At 49.5% G+C, this 19,652-nt stretch overlaps 1 protein-coding gene across 1 annotated transcript in view; it reads left to right on the plus strand.

The window, feature by feature from the left end:
* The first annotated feature begins 4,930 nt into the window (after window positions 1–4,930).
* The window catches only part of DHRS12 (dehydrogenase/reductase 12), a 33,277-nt gene continuing 18,555 nt past the window's right edge, over window positions 4,931–19,652 (plus strand). Inside the window, 6 exon segments of the mRNA XM_047074777.1 lie at window positions 4,931–4,972; window positions 5,168–5,253; window positions 9,320–9,453; window positions 11,061–11,143; window positions 18,016–18,108; window positions 19,375–19,448. Of these exon segments, the coding sequence (XP_046930733.1) occupies window positions 4,931–4,972; window positions 5,168–5,253; window positions 9,320–9,453; window positions 11,061–11,143; window positions 18,016–18,108; window positions 19,375–19,448 (512 nt within the window).

The following is a 19,652-nucleotide window of genomic DNA, read 5'->3' on the forward strand; positions in this document are numbered from 1 at the left end:
TTTTTTTTAAGTTAAAAAAAATTTAAAAACGGAGGAAGAAAATTCTCATACATGCTACACCATAGATAAGGCTTGAAGACATCATGCTAAGTGCGGTAAATCAGTCACAAAAGGACACATACTGTATGATTTCTACTAATAGGAGAAACCTGGAATAGTCAAAGTCACAGAAAACAGAAAGGAGAGTGATGGGTGCCAGGGGCTGGGGGTGGGGAGGAGAGTTCATGTTTAATGGGGACAGAGTTTCAGTTTTAGAAGATGAAAAAGTTCTGGCAATGGATGGTGGTAGATGGCAGAATGTGAACGTGCTTAATACCACTGAACTGTGCCCTTAAAAGTGATTAGGATGGTAAATTTTAAGTCCATTTTCCCACACACACACAAAAAAAAGTGAACTAGTGTATTCAGTCCTTCCAAACCTCCCTAGGATGACCGAATGGCCCAGAACTCACTGACGAGGGCAGGGTCATTCCAGGTGTATATAAGGGCACATGTGCTCACAGGCTCAAAACCCAACCTCACTCTTAGCTGATTTCAGGTCTCAGTGCCTCACCCCCAGAATGCCCCACCTTCAGTCGCCCAGCCCCTCTGACTTGGTGGGGAGTCTGCGGTGGGGTTGGAGTGTGAAATGGAGAGCGGGGAACTAGAAGCCACCCATTCGAACACAGGAGCCAATCAACCGACCACAAAAAGGTCAGGAGATAGTAGCAGAAGTTTCCAGCCCCTCAGAAATGACTAAAAGAAGAAACTGAGGAGAAGCCACTAGGAGAGGTGTCCCATCCTTACAGAAAAAGGGTTAAGTGTGTGGAGTCTGGACCCAGACTGTCCGGTTGGAATCCTGGTTGTGCTACGTTCTAGATTCTGGTGTGATCTTGGACACGCTACTGAAATTCTCTATGCTTCAGTCTCATTAATACAATATTTTTAATTTGGGAGACAAACAGTGTGCATAAGCAAGGGAGGGTCAGAGATCGAGGGAGAGAGAGAATCCTAAACAGGCTCCCGAGCTGTCAGCACAGAGCCTCCTTCAGTCTCATATGAAATTAACTTAGAACAGAGCTTGGCACATAGCAAGTAGAGTATGAATATTTGTTAAATAAGAGGAAAGGTTTTTTTTTTTTTTTTTAAGTTTATTTATTTTGAGAGAGAAAGCAGGGGAGGGGCAAAGAGAAAGAATCCCAAGCAGGCTCCACGCTAATCAGCACAGAGCCTGACACAGGGCTCAATCTCATGACTCTGAGATCCTGACCTGGGCCAAAGTCAAAAGTCAGACGCTTAATCCACTGAGCCACCCAGGCAGCCACAAGAAGAAATGTTTTTATTTCATCCTCACTACTGTGCCGTAAGGCCTGGACACTTACACTGCTGCGTAGAGGGGAAACTGAGGCTCAGGGAGGTCAAGTGTCTCCTCTGAAGAGGTGTCAGGGCTCAATGTGAGTCTTCTGACTTTTGATCCCTGTTCCTGGCACTCTATGTCTGTGGCCTCTCCCTGCCCTACTGGTGGCCCTTCTCCTGAGCCGGTGGGAGGAACCAGGTGGTACAGGCCAGTAGGTGAGGGCCAGCTACAACAACCTCTCTGACATCCTCCAGGCTCTTATTCCTCTCCTACCCCTGAGCCCCAAACTGCCTTTGCACTGGGAATGGAACCTGTTTGTCATACAACTAAAGCCCTAGAAACAGACTGCATGAGAGTTTCAGATCAACACAAGTCCGCTGGTGGGAAATCATTTCATCAGCTTCATTACATGGAGACTGCCCTGCCCTTGGCCCTTCTTGCCACCACGTCTAGTCCCTGGTAGGTGGACAAGGGAAACAAGTGGACCTTGGCGTGTCCTTTATTTGACTGGGTGATTCATGCCCGTAATACAAAATTCACACTCTCCAAGGGTATTCAGTGTAAACTGAGTCTCTCTCCTACCCCTGCTCCCCAGTGCTGAAGCTCTTACTAGAGATCCCCACTGTGATCAGTTTCCTGTGAAAGGAAGGAAACCCTTAAATCAAATGGATTTGCTCTTTAGGAAGTTGGTTCAGATGGACAGCAGACAGCCCTGGAGTGGGCCAGTCTGTAAAAGCCAGTGGGCATCAAGGGACTGGGGAGGCAACCAGCAAGGTACTTCTAAACGGGGTCCAGCCTCCTGCTGGGTGACTGTGTGAGCTGCTGCAGGGCAGGGTCATCGTCTGCCATGTACATCTTGCCTGGGCTGCTTCTCTCCTCCATTGGTGTGAACCCCAGAAAACAGTTGCCTTGGGTTTCTTGTAATCACACTTCTGTGATTAGGACTGGGAGCCCCTAACCCCTTGCTGTCATTGCAGAAGAGACCGGTCCTTTAATCCATGCACAAACAGGTTCAGGACCCGTGCATGACCTACCTACACTGCAGAGTAACGGGGATCAGCATCAGAGATCTTCCCCACCCCCTGCCTCACCCTCCCTTCCTTTCCATTCCTTTCCCTTTGCCTTCATTTCTCTTCCCCACCGGCAAGTGCACATTAAACACATACAGAGAGCAGTGCCTGGGCTTCCTATGGATTTATGATTTATGGTTATTCATCTTATTATCTAAGTGAGATTGCCAGGTAAAATATTAAGGCACCACTGCCATTATAACCTTGTCTTCCATGATCTCATTGGCAGCTGGTGTTGCCATGACAACTGGGCTGGAGCAACTGGCACTGAGCTTCGGTGGAAGATGATGTGAGCACTGGTGTGTGCGCGCGCGCGCGTGTGTGCGTGCAGACTTCCCATCACGTATATCTGTTGTGTGGGAAGCCATGGATTTCTTAGGCCACACCTTCTGCTTCTCCTTCCAATTTGGTCAAAATTAGCTTCGGGACTCTAAATTAACTGGAGGAGGATTTCTTTGTTTGGCTTATTGGGTGGCAAATTGAGAGCAAGGACACATAAGAGATATTTTAGGGTCTTTCTACCCACATGAAATAAAGCAGCTATCCCCACTTCATGTCACTCTTAAAAGCACGTTGGGCCTACCTTATTTAAATTTTTGTATGTATTTCTCTTATTAAAGAAAGGGAGAGCTAGAAAGGGTCTCACACGTCATCTGATTCCCCCTTTCATTTGGATGAGAAAACGGAGGCCTAGAGAGGTTAAGTGACTTGCCACCATACGGTGTGGATCCAGGATGGATGCTATGACTTCACCTAAGTGACTTACCCCTTTAAGTCTCAGTCTGCTCATCTGCAAAATGGGGATAATATCAAGAGCAACTTTACTAGGTCATTGTAAGGATTGAGATAATCCACAATGCTTGGCACATACTAAGCCCCCAATAAATTTTATCATTGTTACCCAGGTAACCTTGGGAGTCAGAAATAGGACTAAAATCCAGCTCAGCTAACTCCTACTTAAACGGGAGCCTTTTCCCATTAATCCTTCCCTGTCCTTTGTCTTTTTGTGTACATATTCCCTGTCATCCAGGGGAGAGTGGAAGGCCCTTCTAAAATGGGGCTTATCTTTTAAAAACCTCCCAAGAAGTGAGTGTAATGCGCACACTAGCTACCCCGTGGATAGGTGTTGATTTAAGGATAAACATTATATGCTTCGTGCACTCATGGACCATCGACTGAATGTACACGGCATGGCTATAATGTAAAGGGAGAAAGGAATGCAAAGAAAAGTTGAGGGAAGTGAACATTTTTTGATCCCTTCGGATGAAACCAGGCATTTCGCTAGTCTCTTTACAAAAGTGTCTGATCATCACCGCCATCTCACGAGGTGAGCATATTCATTCCCATTCTACAAATCAGAGAACCAAGACTGAGCGGTCACGCAGCACGCCCAGGACCACACGCCAGGGTAACAGCTGGGTTTTCACCCATCCTTTTACTTCAAGGTGCTGCTGAGGCCCTCGATAGACTTTGTGGTTCAAAACAACTTCTCACCCCCTCTGTGAGCCAAAAGCCTATTTCCTGAGGTGGTAGAGGGATTCAGGGCAGACAGACACCTTTTCTATCACTGCCACAAAGCAGAGTATACAAAGCACAGTTGCATAACTCTGGGACTCTAAAATATTCTCCCAGCCAAACCAGACCGGTATTGAAAGTCACACCAGGCTGGGTGGTTTTCCAGAATGCCACTTGCTTAAACTCCCTTTCATCACTCTGTCAGGAATAAGAGCAATGCAGTGGAACTTCACAGTCCTGTTCAGACGAACAAACTGTTCTGGAGAAACTTATTTCCAAAGTTATTCTTAAGTAAAACCACATCCGCTTGCTGGGGGTGGAGGGCAGTGATCCTATACCTTATATCCTAGGTAACGAGGCCATTAAACCAGCTGGTCTGTACATCTTATGTAAGAGTGGCTCGGTCTCTGGGCGAATTGGGTAACCCAGTACAGAATTTAACTGAGTGACCCACCCCTCAATTAGGGATGGAGGTCAGATATAGCCTGGGATGTCTGATTCCTACACAACAGGGCCCAGGAGGAGGCTGGATGACTTCACTGGGATCTAGATTGGCACAGCAACCATGCTTTAACTTACACTGTATGTTTTCTGGGGTTTTGGGGGGTCCGAGGGAAGGCTGATGGAGATTTGGAGGAGATCAAGGGGACCTCCTTGGCATTGCACGAGGTTGCTGAACTGGTGGCAAAAGTTCAGACTTCGAAGAGACTGACCTCTCCGGTGGGAGACACAGCCCTGCCTCTTGCCAGCTGTCACTGTGTTCATGTTACCAACCTGACTCCTTGCACCTGCTGGGGAAGGGGGTTCTATCTTGGCTAAATTACTCGGGCCATTACATGAAACAAGATACGTACGAACTTGGAAAATGCTGTGATAAAACTCATCGGATGGAGAAATCTTGTTAATATCATTACGCCTTATCTTTTTATTCCACATGATTTTCTGGGTAAGCAAATTCTACCAGCCATCTTTGCATCCCAGGCATACCCAGCAGACAGGTGTTCCCCAGATGACGCCCCAAGTGACGCCCGGTTTCAACCCCGAGTTGACCGTGTGACCCTGAGTGCCGCCCGCAGCAGGGCCCTCCCCCCCTCTCCCTGCCCTCTGAGGCTGGGGCTGAGTGGGCGCTCCGCACAAAGCCGTACAGAGAGGCAGGGCGGACCAGAAGACTCCGCCGCGTTCCCCGTGGAGAAGAGCCCGCGGCTTTTACATAACTGGAATGACGTAACCGCCGGCGGCTCCGGAGGGCGGGGACACCGGGAGCGCGGGCCCTACCACGTCCGTCCACCACAGCACCGCGAGGCTTGCCACAGGGCTGCGCGAATACACCAAGTAAGACGGCCCGGGCGGCCGGGTGGGCGGGGCCGCTGGCAGTCACGTGGCCCGCCTCGGCGCGGGCGAGCGGGGACGCGCCCGCGACTCCGCGATCCCCACTGGGCCGACTGAGTGACAGGGGCCCTCCGCAGGCGTGCCGCCCGGCGGGCGGGGTCCAGCCCCGAGGGGCGGGGCTCTGCCGCGCCGGGGCCCGGATCCACTGACGTCAGGCGGCCCGCGCGCCCCGGAGTCCCCTGGGCGTCACCTTGGCGCCCTGCAGGGCGTGCTCGGGTAGCCGCGCGGGGCTGCTTTCGGCCCCGGGCGGGGCGCGCCCTAAATCGCTGGTGAGGACTCCGGCTTAGAACTTTCCCGAGTCGTGTGTTTTTGCTCACCGATAAAACGCAGCTTGTGGACTGTGACCTCTCGCTCCTGCTGGAACTTTCCGAACGCCGGTTTCGGGGCGGGTGTCCGCCGTGCACCCAGTGTGAGTTTTGTGAACGGCGTTCGACGGTTTCACTGGCCTGGTGGTCACCCTCGCTGTACCCTAGCCGGCTCTCCACCTTGTGGTTTTAAGAGGCGGCCCGTTCCGGGGGACAGAGAGGGGGTTTTTATCTTAGAATCAATTAGAGAAACGCGGTGGTTCTCAATCCTGGCCGAATAATAGGTCAAGAATCTAAAATACCAGCGTCAGGCCCTGCCCCTAGAGATTCCAGTTCGGTTGGCCTGCACTGGGGCCTAGACTGACATTTCATAAATATCCTCCAGGTGATTCTCATGCCGCCCAGTTATCTAAGGGACCTCCTCTTCTCCCTGCACTAGGGTTTTTATGAGTTCCTAAGGCAGGCCGGCAAATTTCCGTGTTCCAAGGGGAGGCAGCATGCTGCTGCTGACTTCTCTTCTCCCCCACACCCCATCCTTTCGGGAAAAGTGCATGTTTTTCTCAGGAGCCAGGGCTGCACAGAGTGGTGGGAAGCGGAGCTGTCAGCCCAGCTCCACTGGATTTTGGCAAATGGCAACCTCTCTCTTTCAAATAGTGGCAGTGGCCACTATTCGCTGGGTCTTTCCATGTTACACAGCAGCCTGGAGAGCTTGGGTTAGCTTCTCGCCCTGGGAAAGCAGGCTTCTGAAAGTCTCTCCCCGAACTCTTACATGGGGTGGGAGTGGAGGGGGGAGGGAAAGACAATTCCTAATATTTTCGTCTCCATATGAGGGTCTGTAGTTTGGGTTTGTAATGCTTTTTCTTGGCACACCATGATTTTTACGAAGTTCCCCTATATTGCTCACCTATGCAACAGCATCAAGTCACTGTTCCCTAAACTTGCCTGAACCTGACAATTACCTGGGACAATTAAAAAGAAAACAAACAAACCCTGACCCCTAAGCCCCTGACCCCTAAGCCCCTGACAGGTATAGATGAGGGCTACAATTTGCATATGCAAATTCCTTATTGGGTAAATTGGGGGAAACTGATGCCTGGGAGCTTGCCCCCTGGTGATTCCTGTCTTCGGAGGTTCTGGAAACACAAGCACAGTGGTTGCTCAGCTTGAATCAGAATCACGCGTAGGGCATGTGACCCTAGATGGCTGGGCCCCATTTTGAACCGCGGACTCAGTAGACAACGCATTTCTAACAGGTTCTCAGGTGATGCTGATGCCACCTGTCTGGGGAGCACCCTTTGAGCCTCACTGGTTCAGTAGAAGGTGCCCCAGGTTGGGGTGTTGAAAGAATGGAAACCCTCCTTTGGCTTTATCACCTACCATTTTGTGACCTTAGGCAAGTCATTTATTTCTCTTCACACTGAAAAATAGGGACTGATATCAAGAGTTTGTGAACATAAAATACTTCCCCAAAAGAGGGCAGGGGGATACAAAAAAAAAAAAAAAAAAAAAAAAACCCAGCCAAATCTCATTGTTCACAACAGATTGGCTGAGGACAGGATCCCGCGATGAAGTCAAAGAGCCAAGGCAAAGGACAGAAGGAGAGTGTGACAGGCCCAGCAGGCCAGCCTGGCCCCGCCCTCTTGGAAGGGCTCACAGCCTGGAGTTTGAGGAAGAGATTTAATCCACAGGAGCTGTCGTCAGCAAGCCTTAGTGTTTAATAGGATCAACATAATCTTCCGGAGGCTAAGGTCTCCTCTAGGTGTCACAGAGGAAAGCCTCAGCTTCCTGCCCCTGGAGGAGGGGATCTTTGGGGCGGTTCCTGGTTTCCCCGTATGTTCTCTGTGGCCTGCACTTCTGGCTCTCCTGTGGTTTGGGAAAGTCTCACTCGCTCCCCACCAGTACTTTTTCTCCTGGCTAGGACCCTTTAGCCTAGAAGAAGGCCCTTAGCCCCTTCTTGAGGAATCATTTGCTCCTGCAAGAAAATCCTTTCATAGTGACCCTACCCCCCCTCCCCCCGCCTGCCCGCCAACAATGATCAGAGAAAACAAATCTTACAGCTTTATCTTTGGTTATAGTTTAAAATGCTCTCAAAGTCCCTGATGATTTGGAGGGCTGGGATGGGGGTGGGGGCAAATGAGGAACTCAGTTTTGAACATGGAGAGTATTGATGTCATTATGAATAATAGTAACATAGCAACTGCTGTGTATTGAACTCTTAATTTATTCCAAGTGTGGTAAGAAAATGCCTTACATACATTATCTCATCCAGGCTGCCCAACAGTTAGCTTTTATTATCCCCTTTCTGCAGAAGAGGAGACAGGAGCCCAGAAAGGTTAAGTCAACACATGAGATCGCACAGCTATTAAGAAGGAGAGCTGTGATTGAAACCCAGGTTGTTTGATCCAAAGCCCTTATTATTGATAATTCTTTTCAGCTTCAAATCAGCCTCGCAGGAAGCTTTGGAAGAGTCAGAAGTCTTGCTCACCCCACTGTGCCGCTAGCAGCAGAAGCAGTGGGAAGGGTGTTCTCTGAGCTGCCCTGGACATTCAAGTGAGTTACAGATGGTGGGAACGGGAACATTCTTCCTGGTCTTTTGGCTGTGAGACAAGGGGCCATGACTGCCCCTGTGGCAAGGACTTCCAAACCTAACCCAGGCTGATAAACATTCTTTGGCCGCCTCTCCGGTGTCCTGGCTTGTAGTTGGCAATTGTGCTATACCAGGGAGACCAGCTGTTGGCAGTCTGTGTGTAAACACCGTGTGTGGGAGGGCACTGGGCTTTGCGTAGAATCTTCAAGGGAAAGAGTCCCGTTCTCTGCTGCAGAGCAGGAGAAATCACTTGGCTCTTTGGGTGAGAGTTGCAAGCTCTGAGACCCCAGCCTGCCTGTGTGGGGGGAGGGCTCTGCCCTCAGGGCCTCCTCCTGCTAATCACCCTCCAGGCCAAACCTAGGAAAGCAAAGGTAGAAGAGGTATCTCAAAAGGCAGAGAGAAACAGTTAAGGAACTCAGGGTTACTTTTATGCGGTGTGATCCCTTCGTGCAAATGAGGAAAAGCACCTCCTTGGCGCGCTTTGCTGCCATCTGCAAAGAAGTTGCTCTAACGCAGATACAAATCTCCCATCACTGTGATCTGGACGGTGCCCCCTAGAGTTACGCAGCACACGCCCTGTAGCCCTGAAGGAGCCTTTGCTTTCTCCGAGGCGGTACGAGCTCAAATAACGACCTTCCTCTAGCTTCATTCTGTACTTGCAAATCTCCCCCCTCTCACCCGTCCTTCTGTAGCTAAGTAGGGACACCTGTCCTGCCACACAACAGGCATGATGCTAATGGTCTCCTACGCTCCTCCTCTTTTCCCCTCAAAATTGGAAAAAGGGAAAATAATCCATCTATCAGAGGATTTTTTTTTGTTTTTTGGAGGGGGGCACTTCTGGTGTCAGAGGCAGTCAGAGAAAGCTGATTTGGATGCCAGATTGTTAGGGTCTCCAAATATTTTTGAAAGTTCAGGAAGCCAGTGATGAGGAAATGTAAAGTCTGAGAGGGCAGCATTGTTCCTGAGACCAGGGAAGGAAACAGGGAGGCGAGGAAGGAAGGAGCTATGTGATGTGCTAGAGAGAGCGATCATGCCCACCTCACAACTAGGCTTTCTCCCTGCAGGGGTTTCTTTCCCTGGCTCCTTATAGTCCTTTCTCTGGGCTTGCTGTTTCCAGGAGTGGCTGTGAACCAGCGGCTAAGGACTTTGTGCCTGAGGGCTTGGAGGTCCAAATTCCTGGAATAGCCTTCTGGGTCACTTGAGGGAACGGTGGCGTTGGAAGAGCGACTGCTATTGAAATAGCCAAGCGAGGTGAGCAGCCTGCTGTGTGTCCACTCGAGGCCAGCCTGTGGCCGCTCCACACTGGGGAGAGAGCCCGATGTCACAGGCAGGTCAGGAAGGGCCCAGCCAGCATGGCCAGGAGTTGACCGTGATCCCGCGGTAATCAGCTGCTGATTCTGGGATGGGCATGGAGCTTCCAGCTAGAGGTGGATAGAGCACGTGACCGGAGGAGCCTGTCCTCGACTCTTAGTTAATTCACAGGAGAGCTCGGGTCACGGCCACACATCATTAAGAGCAGTGAGGGGCTCCCAACCCTGGGCATCTGAATCACCAGTAGAACTGGGACCCACCTCATGTGTTGTCACTGAGCCTCTGTGGGGGGATGGAGGGAGGAGAGTGGGAGTCCACTGCAGTTTGGCTGTGGACCCTACTTAAGAATCAATCAGTGCCCCCAGAATAACTGGAGAGTCCTCCTTCCTGGGGTCCAGCCTCCAGGCTTAGAGCAGCTGGAGATGACCTCTTATTTCTCTTCCCTAACCTTGATTTTGTGAAAAGACTCTCTGGGTTCCCTGTCAATTTTTCCATCAGCTGAAGTCTTCCTCTGGGTAAACACCAGAATTTCCTGCACGAATTCAACTGCCCTGGGTCACGCAATGGCACTGTGGTGGCTAGAAAAGGCCACCGTGTCTATCCGGAGACTCTTCTCCAGAAAAACAGATGCTCCAGCAGAAGTTGGAGAATAGGTTGGGGATTTATCACTTTTCAAGATGCTCAAAGATGGTTTTTTTTTTTTTTCCCTCTAAAATCAAGTTAGGCATTTTCCAGGGCAATATTATACCGTTTGGGCTGTATTTCATTATCTACCCAGTCAGGGTGAGGAATAAGTACATCTCAGCAACTGGGAGATCCCTCAGAAGTGTTTGGGGAGAAGGAGAGAGGCTGGTTACGTGGTTAGCTGATAGCCTCCCGTGAAACAGACTCCATTTAATAAAGCGGGCTATTTTAAGTGAAGAAACCAGGCTCTGTTTCTCATTTTTTAACTGCCACAGCCGAGGAATTCCCCCTTTACACTTTGATTGATGACAGTATCGTCTTTGCTGGAATAGTCTAAGTGCCATTTATGGACTCACCCACTCAGTAAATATTAATCGAGTCCCTGCTACATGTTAGGCCAGTGCTTCTGAACTCGGGTTGAGCATTAGGCTCATTTGGGAGCTTTTAAAACATACCTAGGCCTAGACCCATCATCTGGAGCTTTAAGAACTCTCCAGGTGAGTCTAAAGTGCAGCCAGGTTGAGACCTGTGTGTCAGGTGCTATGGGATATGCTAGGGACGCATCTGTGACCAAGACCCACACTTCTTATCTTTGATGTGTTCCGACCCCTATAAAAATCAGGACCTTCTCCTGGGTGCCCCTTCAGTCAGCCCATATAGGCAGGAGGTCGGGTTCCAGGATCATCTTCACTATTATACCTGCTGCCCTAACTGTGGGGACCATCCATCTAGATTTTCCAGAATAGTCTCAGTTTCAGGTATTCTTCCTGCGAGCCTGTATGTCTTAATTCATTTGGAAAAGCTGGTCTCCATGGCCATAGCTGTCGCTAGAACTCACAGATGGTTTCATTGAATTCCACCAGGTGGCACAGTTCACCCGGTGTGTCGAGATAGAGACCAGGAAGGAGGTGCCAAAGGTGAGATCATCAGGGAGAGCGGTAACCAGGTGAGCTGCTCTTTGCCCCTCCCGCTGGGGGTTTCTTGCACACCGACCTCGTCAGCTGCTGCGGGGGCCGAACTGCTGCCCGCGCTCCCTGGCCTTGGCAGTGGCCTGTGTTGGTGCTTCTGCGTTGGAGGCAGCCCCCAACCCCCCTGGGAGCTGGAGCTGCGCTTGCTTTTCCATGGCTGGGTTTGACTCCATGCCCTGGGCTGCCCGTGAGACAGCAGGCGGGGGCCAGTCCCTGCTGCAGAGATGTTATACTGACTGTGACTCTCTTGGGATTTCCACCAGGGAAGGAGCCCGGGTCAGTGAGACACATCGAGGGGGACTCGGGCACCACAAGCCAAGCTGTGAACTGACCCAGTGGCTTTCCAATAAACAGGCAACAGTTAGCTCTTGACGAGAGCCACGTCCTCACGAGAGCTTTCAGAGCTGGCCCACATCTTGTGCTCTCCCCTTCCTAAAACAGTCGGAGCCAGGACTGGCTGCGTAATTTGCGGGGCACAGCGCAAAGTGAGAATGTGGGCCCCCGTGTAAAAAGTATTGAACACTTCAAGACGGTGAAGGCAGACCCCCCTGAAAGTGTGGGGCCCTTCCAAGGGTGGGGCTTGCGTACCTACACGGGTTGGACCCCGTGAAGCTGGCCCCCGGATGGAAAACCCGGGGAAAACCCACTGTAAAGAGAGCTTGGGCAGTGTTCTTCGTTTCCCTCAACCTCAGTTTTCTCCTCTGAGAAATGGGGGTGATATCATTCTGTGTTTGAACATATGTTTGAGAGTGAATGCTATGTCAGGCTGCATGCTAGGAGCTGGAGACAGAAAGGAGAAGACGGAAGGGGCCCCTCGCGTTCACTGAAGAATGTCCCTCTGTCCTCCCTTCCATTCTGCCGAAGTCTCCTCCTCTTTCCGGGGAACCCTCTGCTCCAGCGGGTGGGCCAGTGGGAAGGGACTGGGTGGGGACGCAGCACCCCCTGCCCCCTCAAGCTTGGACCTTGGCCAGAAGGAAAAAATGCCCCAATCTAGAACGGAGTATTTTGCATCTGCTCCTGAAGGCTGTTATTATTATTTCTTAAATAACGTTTTCTTTTTTTTTTAATTTTTTTTTTCAACGTTTATTTATTTTTGGGACAGAGAGACAGAGCATGAACGGGGGAGGGGCAGAGAGAGAGGGAGACACAGAATCGGAAACAGGCTCCAGGCTCTGAGCCATCAGCCCAGAGCCCGACGCGGGGCTCGAACTCACGGACCGCGAGATCGTGACCTGGCTGAAGTCGGACCCTTAACCGACTGCACCACCCAGGCGCCCCTTAAATAACGTTTTCAAAGCAAGCCCCGTTCTTTCTCTTCTCACCACGCGTCTGTGGTCTCTGGCCGTCAGATGCCGCACAGAGGCTCAGCGCTGGCGGCGAGCGTGAGGGTCTCTAAATCTTCTCTAATGCGTGAGTGCCGCCGCGATCTGGGGCTGCAGTTCTTGAGATTGAAAGCTGGCTGTCTGCCTGCTGATAACTTTCAGTTGTGCTGCTGCGGGACGCAACAAGAATACTAATAGGCCACAGGCGGGCCAGGGATTGCCTGGATTCCAGCCTGCTGTGGTTTGGGCTACATTTTTGACAAAGTGGATTGATACGGAAAAAGGTGACAGTATGGTTTTGTTTGTAATAGTGAGCCCTCCTTATATCCACCTCCACCACCGTTGGGAGCGTAGAGCTGGAAAGAGGGAGCAAACGTGTTTCCGGGGCTGGGGAGAGAGGCAGCCCGTTATTTACTGCCCCCGGCCCTCCCCATGTTCGTACCCAAGGTGGGGTCGGAGCTCACACAGTGGAGACTCCTTTTCTTGTGTTTGTAAGTGGCCTCCGGTGCAGAGAGCTCTGAGGGGCCGGGGCTGACAGGGCCTGTCCGCTCATCCCCGTGGCATGGTGTCCTGTCCCTGACTCAGTGTACCCCCCCCAGGCTCTGCCAGGGATCAGCCGCTCCTCCCCCTTTATGAAAGAGAGAGCTCCATAGCTTCATCTGGTCTAGCGCATGCAGCCTCCACACAAACGTGGGGCGTGGGAAGGCGCTGGGCTCGGATCGGAGTCTGGTTGTGCGCTCGCTAGCCCTGTGAGCTTAGGCAGTGTTCTTCGCTTCCCTGAACTCCAGTGTCCCCAACTGAAAAGTAGGAGTGATATTACTCTATATTTGATCATATGCTTGAGTGTGAACCCTATGTCGGGCAGTGTGCTGGGAGCTGGGGAGAGGACAGAGTCTGACGCAGCCCCTCGCGGTCTTGGAAGGGATGATGTGGTTGACAAGCAGTTGCAGGAAGCGTGGGAGTCCACCCTGGGCCTGCCGGCTCAGCTCCGCAGCACAGAGGGGGCAGGCGGGGAGTAGATGCGCGGACCCCCCGAGTACGTGTTTCTCCCGCCTTCACATCAGCCAGCTGCTGGCCGGGTTTGGCCATTGAGGAAGATCGGTGGGTGGGAAGAAGGGAGAAGCAGGACATTCGACTTCCCTGGCAACGGCCGGACCGCTCTGAGGTTCTTCCTTTTGGTGGCGAGCCTGGCTCAGGCCACACCACCTCCTCTGTTCCTCCAGCCTAGGCTGGTAGCTTCCTGCTCTTCGTCATCCCTTGGCTGTTGGCTGGTCCCAGCTGAGCCCTCGCCTTCCTCCTCTGGGGACCAGTCCCTTCATTCAACTCCCTCTGTTGAAAGAGGTTTCTGGGGATGCCTGGGTGGCTCAGTCGGTTGAGCTTCCGACTTCAGCTCAGCTCATGATCTCATGGTTCGTGAGTTCGAGCCCACATCAGGCTCTCTGCTGTCAGTGCAGAGGCCGCTTTGGATCCTCAGTCCCCCCGCCCCTCTCTCTCTTCCCCTCTCTCACTAGTGCTCTCTCTCTCTCTCAAAAATAAATAAAACATTAAAAAGAGAGAAAGTTTTCTGTTAGACGGATGTGACGTTGTGTGTGCCATGACATGGGCAGTGCAGGGTGTCATCGAGCATGTAGCTCTCAGTCAGCAGGAGACTATTGCGTTATCCGTAGTTTTCGTATTAATGCTGTTACCACTCCCACCCTTACGTTCTCTGCTCCAAGGTACCCACTTCTCTTTAATCGGGGCGTAGGCCTGTGGAGCAGTGAGAGTATGGAGGGAGTGGTCCCGGCTGCATGTTGGGTGCAGGGGTCCCTTGAGCAGGAAGGCTTGAGCGTGTGCACCGCAGGCCAGCCGGGTCAGGTGACTGTGGGCACCAGGAAGGTGTGAGGTCGTGTTCATATCAGTGGCCTGTACACACTGGCTTGGTCCCGTCAGATGCGTGGACGGCAAAGAAGTCAACATCCTGCCGTGGTGCTCTTGCTGGAGGGAACGAATGCTTACTGACACGAAGTCCCTGCCCGCCAGCCCACTGTTTCTGGCACAATGTCTCCAATGGGCCTGGGGGAGGAAATCAGAGTGGACCTTCCTTCCTCAGCTTCTTGTTGCACTTCATTACCATCTTGCTGTCTGTCTTTGATCTGGCATGATCTCCTTGGGCAACATTTTTTAAAAATCTTAAAATAGTCTAATATTTTAGAATAATTTTACATGCACAGGAAAGTTGTACAACTAGTACAGAGTTTCCACTTACCCCGCATCCAATTTCCCCTTCGTTAACATTTATTACAACTGGTGGACCAATATGGGTACTTTATTATTAACCGAAGCCCATATGCTATTCAGTTTTCCCTCGTTCTTGCCTACTGCCCCGTTTCTGTTCTCAGATCCCATCCAGGACCACATTGCATTTGGTCATCGTGCCTCCTTAGTCTCCTCTTGGCTGTGATGGTTTCTCAGACTCTCCTAGTTTGTGATGAGCCTGAAGGTTTTGAGAAGTACAGGTCAGGGATTTTGTATACTGTCCCTCAATCAGGATTTGTCTGATGTTTTTCTCATGATTAGACTGCAGTTACAGGTTTTTGAGGAGAAAGATTACAGAGGTGCGGTGTCGGGGCAACATTTTAACTCCTGCCACATTCCTGATGTGGCCAGAAGGTGCTGTAAATGTGCCTTATGTCTTGTGGGGATCGACCCCAACAATACGTGGACACTAAGAGGTAAAACGGGGGTTTCTACTCTCCAGATCTCCCAGGTCAATGTGGAATTTCAACCTTTTGAGAATTATTGGTTTAGCTTCCTGCCTACCCGACATGAATATTAACTGGCACCTCATTCCTATGCGGTGATTTCTACTGAGGGCACATTCGTGCAGTGTTTCCCATTTGCTCATCGGACTCACGCTCTCACATGGGTAGAGGGGTTCCTGTGATGTCGTCTCATGACTCCTAGGCCATGGAACATGGTGACTCATCAGCAGAAAGGATCCAGTTGGCTTTTGTTCAACTTCAACAACCACACTTATATCCCGAGCTTTAAAGAGTTAGCACAGCAGTGCCCAGTGGCTCCTAGGGCCAGCCTTGACACATGTAGATCAGCAGATTGGTGGTTTTTGTGCACTTGTGTCTGTTCCTAGCTCCTTCTGCTGGTCACAGCAGACTCCTGGCCTTCCCTTCTGGGTGCTTTCTGGCCTTCTATTTTCTCCCAGAGGGAGACAGATGATTTCCTTCCATCTTTTCATGATGCTTCATTTCAGCGGGCCCCATGGCTGATTTATCTAGGACAGTGATTCTGTCTTTCATGCTGTTACCTCTGTCCGATGCTGGGATGCCCCAGGTGCCTCCAGGAAGCTCAAGGAGGTTGTGGAATGTTCAAAGTGGAATTGATTTTCGTTCACTTGAATTTTGTTGTTTTTTGAACCTGGATTTTGTATGAGTGTTACTTGGCACTGTTGGGTAGGAGGGAGTTTTAGGGTGGTTGTGGGGAGGACCTCAAAAGAAAGGACTGGGCGTCTATAGACTTAGTTTGTAGTCATTGGAGTGGGGGCGCTCGCAGCCCATCCAGGAAGGAGTCAGCAGGCAGCCTGTGTCCACTGTGGCTGAGCAAGTGCCTTCACAGCCTTTTTTATTTTTTATGTTTATTTTTTATTAGAGAGAGAGAGCAGGGGACGGGCAAAGGGGGAGAGAGAGAGAGAGAGAGAGAGAGAGAGAGAGAGAGAATATCCCAAGAAGACTCCATGCTCTGCAGGAGCACGGTGCAGGGCTTGATCCCACGACCCTGGGATCATGACCTGAGCCAAAATCGAGTCGGACACTCATCCAACTGAGCCACCCAGACACCCCACAGCCTTTTTCAAAGAGCATAGTCCTGTACAGACCATGCTTTTCCTAGCCTTTGAAAGTAGAGGAATATTCAGCTGTATCAGACTTGAGCTGAATATGATAGTTAAGCTGACTATAGAGCTTCTGAGGCATGAAAATGTAGGATTGTTTCCATCTTCTCATTTTCCGAGACTGTCTCAGAGAGTGAGAAAACGATATGTTTTCAGATCGGTAGAAAGAAATTCTGACTATGGTCTTGGGTTCTATGGCTTAATTAATGGGGAAATTGAGGCAAGGCACCGAACCCTGCTTTATGAAAGGAATTGTGGCTGCTGCTCAGTATCTCACCTGTCAGTTCAGTTGTCAGGTCTCTGAAGCAGCAGGAGTCTCTGCCTTGGGCTGGCGATAAGTCACAGATGCCTTCCGGGGCTCGGACAGCATGTCCTTGCATTCACTGGATACTCAGAATATAAGCTTGATTCCTGTGCTGGGCACAGAGAAGGGGCTGAGCAGCCCACATACATGAATCATTTATGTGTGTGGCTGCGTGTACCCCCACGAGGGAAGGGGGTGATTAGACATGTCTCCTCCATCGAGAAGTCCTGAGTCTACTGGGGGAGGGAGCTGTGTTCAGCAATGGCTATAGCACAACGTGGAAATTGATAAACATCATAAGCAAGGACCGAGTAACAAAGGAAGTTGTCGTCTTATAGTTATGATGTACCTTGGATATTGTCGTAAGAGCAAACATTGACAAAAAACTCCTAAATGATTGGCAGGAGGAAACTATAATACATCCATGCCAAAGTATGTTATGTAGCCATTAAAACAAATAAGACAGATTTATATGTAACAAAAAAATCTCCAAACCTTAAGTGAGAAAGAAGGATGCAGAGCAAGGCATAGTCTGATCCTATTTGTATGGAAGGGGGCATATATTTATAATATGCGTATCGTGCTTAATATATATAATATATTTATTTTTATTTTTAAAAAATTTTTAATGTTTATTTTTTGAGAGAGACAGAGTGCAAGTGGGGGGAGGGAAGGGGCAGAGAGAGAGGGAGACAGAATCTGAAGCAGGCTCCAGGTTCTGATCTGTCAGCACAGAGCCTAGTGCAGGGCTTGAACTCACAAGCCACAAGATCATGGCCTGAGCCTAAGTTGGACATTTAACTGACTGAGCCACCCAGGTGCGCCTAATATACATAGTCTATATTATGCTTTAAACATATGTATATAACTACTATACATGCTTAAAATATTTCTGGATGATTAATAAGAAACCGTGAGCAATGGTTTACTTTCGAGGAGTGAGACTGTTACTTTCCGTTTTGTATTATTCCAAACTATTTTATTTTAAAACCATTTTAAAATGTACATGTATTTTGAGGGGCGCCTGGGTGGCGCAGTCGGTTAAGCGTCCGACTTCAGCCAGGTCACGATCTCGCGGTCCGGGAGTTCGAGCCCCGCGTCGGGCTCTGGGCTGATGGCTCAGAGCCTGGAGCCTGTTTCCCATTCTGTGTCTCCCTCTCTCTCTCCCCTCCCCCGTTCATGCTCTGTCTCTCTCTGTCCCAAAAATAAATAAACGTTTGAAAAAAAAAAAATTAAAAAAAAAAATGTACATGTATTTTGAATTAAAAAATGCTAGTTTCTATCTTTTTTTTAAAAAAAAAGCTTTACAACTTTTTGTTTGTTTGTGTTCTGGTTTAGAACATCTTTCTGCACATCGTGGCCTTGTCTAATTCCAAGAAAATATGGGAATTTATTGAAAATTTCAAGCAGGAAAAGAAACTCAACATTCTGGTAAGTTTTATAAACATAAGTAGAGGATAAATTTCGTGTGTGTACATTTTTGGTCTACGTGGGTATGGAGTGATGTGTGTGTTTGTGGGTCTTTATGATGACGTCTTAGTGAGAATCCTTTATGTTGAGGCTTATTCGTGCAATCAGTTTACACACTGGTTTCAAGGGGAGTGGGAGGATTGGGATATTCCATTTTTCATAAAATGACGATGCGTATATTTGCATTCCTGAGCTCTGTAGATTTGGGGATGGGTGTATTAAAATTAGAGGTTCTTGGAAAAATAAAAACAAAAAGTTTAGTCCAAAAGAATGCCTGCTACAGGGACGCCTGACTGGCTCAGTCGGTTAAGTGTCTGACTTTGCCTCAGGTTATGATCTCACGGCTCATGAGTATGAGCCCCGCGTCAGGCTCTGTGCTGACAGCTCAGAGCCTGCAGCCTGCTTCGGATCCTGTGTCTCCCTCTCTCTCTCCTTCCCTGCTCATGCTCGCTCGCTCTCTCTCTAAAGTAAATAAACAATAAAAAAAAATTTAAGAATGCCTGCTACCAACAAGCAAACCTTTTAGTAGCACAGTGTGGGATTCCACAGAGAGCCAGGAGGACTCAGGTGGGATGGTATGTGTCTGTTCCTCCCAGATGCTCTGCGTTGAGCTGAGCTGCTTTTCTATCCAAACAGTTTCTAACGTGCTCCAAAACGCCCGTTTGGGCCAAGCTCTGGTCTTGTGCTGTCCAATATGGCTATAGAGCATTGGAAATGCAGGTAGTCCAAATTGAAATATGCTGTAAGTGTAAAAATGAGCCCATTTCAAAGACTTGGTCTGGAAAAAAAAAAAAGCAAACCATCTCATTAATATTTTTATATTGGTTACATGTTGAAATAATACTACTTTGGAGATATTGAGTAAATAAAATATATTATTAACATTTACCTGTTTCTTCTTACCTTTTTAATGTGGCTGCTTTTGAGAAAACTTCAATTCTATATTTCTGTTGGACAGCTCTGGTCTAGATGCAATCCCAGAGCACCTCACTGAGGATTCGGTTGCCCAGCCAACCCCTTGTAATTGGAGATCTCTGCACAGTTCTGTGGCTGAGCCTTCTGCACTAGTGGCATTTTCCTGGAAGGGTTTGACATGAAGGGACAGTTGAGCAGGACTGTGGTCGTCACGTGGATGTGGGACTGTTGGTGGTCATGGAGGTCTGGAGTTTGGAAACAGGTCTTCTGGCCCTGCTTGCCTGTATTTTGAGATGGGAATGTAATTTCTAGATCAATAGTGCAGGTTGCATGGTCAATAAGAGAGAGCTCATTGAAGATGGACTTGAAAAAACGCTTTGCTCCCTGTGCTCTGGGAGAGTATGAGCAGTTTTCTTAGCAAAATAAGCAGAGACCTAGATAACACCATAGAAGGATCAGAAAAATATCGGCCAGCTTTTTGTGTTCTTGGTCCTAAGCACGATTGTATTTTCCTCTTTCGCTGCATTAAATTTTCTTCATAAGACACTCTTTAAAAAATGCTTTTCTCGTGTTTTTTTATAATATGTGTT

This window comes from Lynx rufus, unplaced genomic scaffold (genome assembly GCF_022079265.1).
Source record: "Lynx rufus isolate CCGP_SWC_20201006 ecotype Redwood Valley unplaced genomic scaffold, mLynRuf1.p SCAF_1, whole genome shotgun sequence".
Taxonomy (NCBI): Eukaryota; Metazoa; Chordata; class Mammalia; order Carnivora; family Felidae; genus Lynx; species Lynx rufus.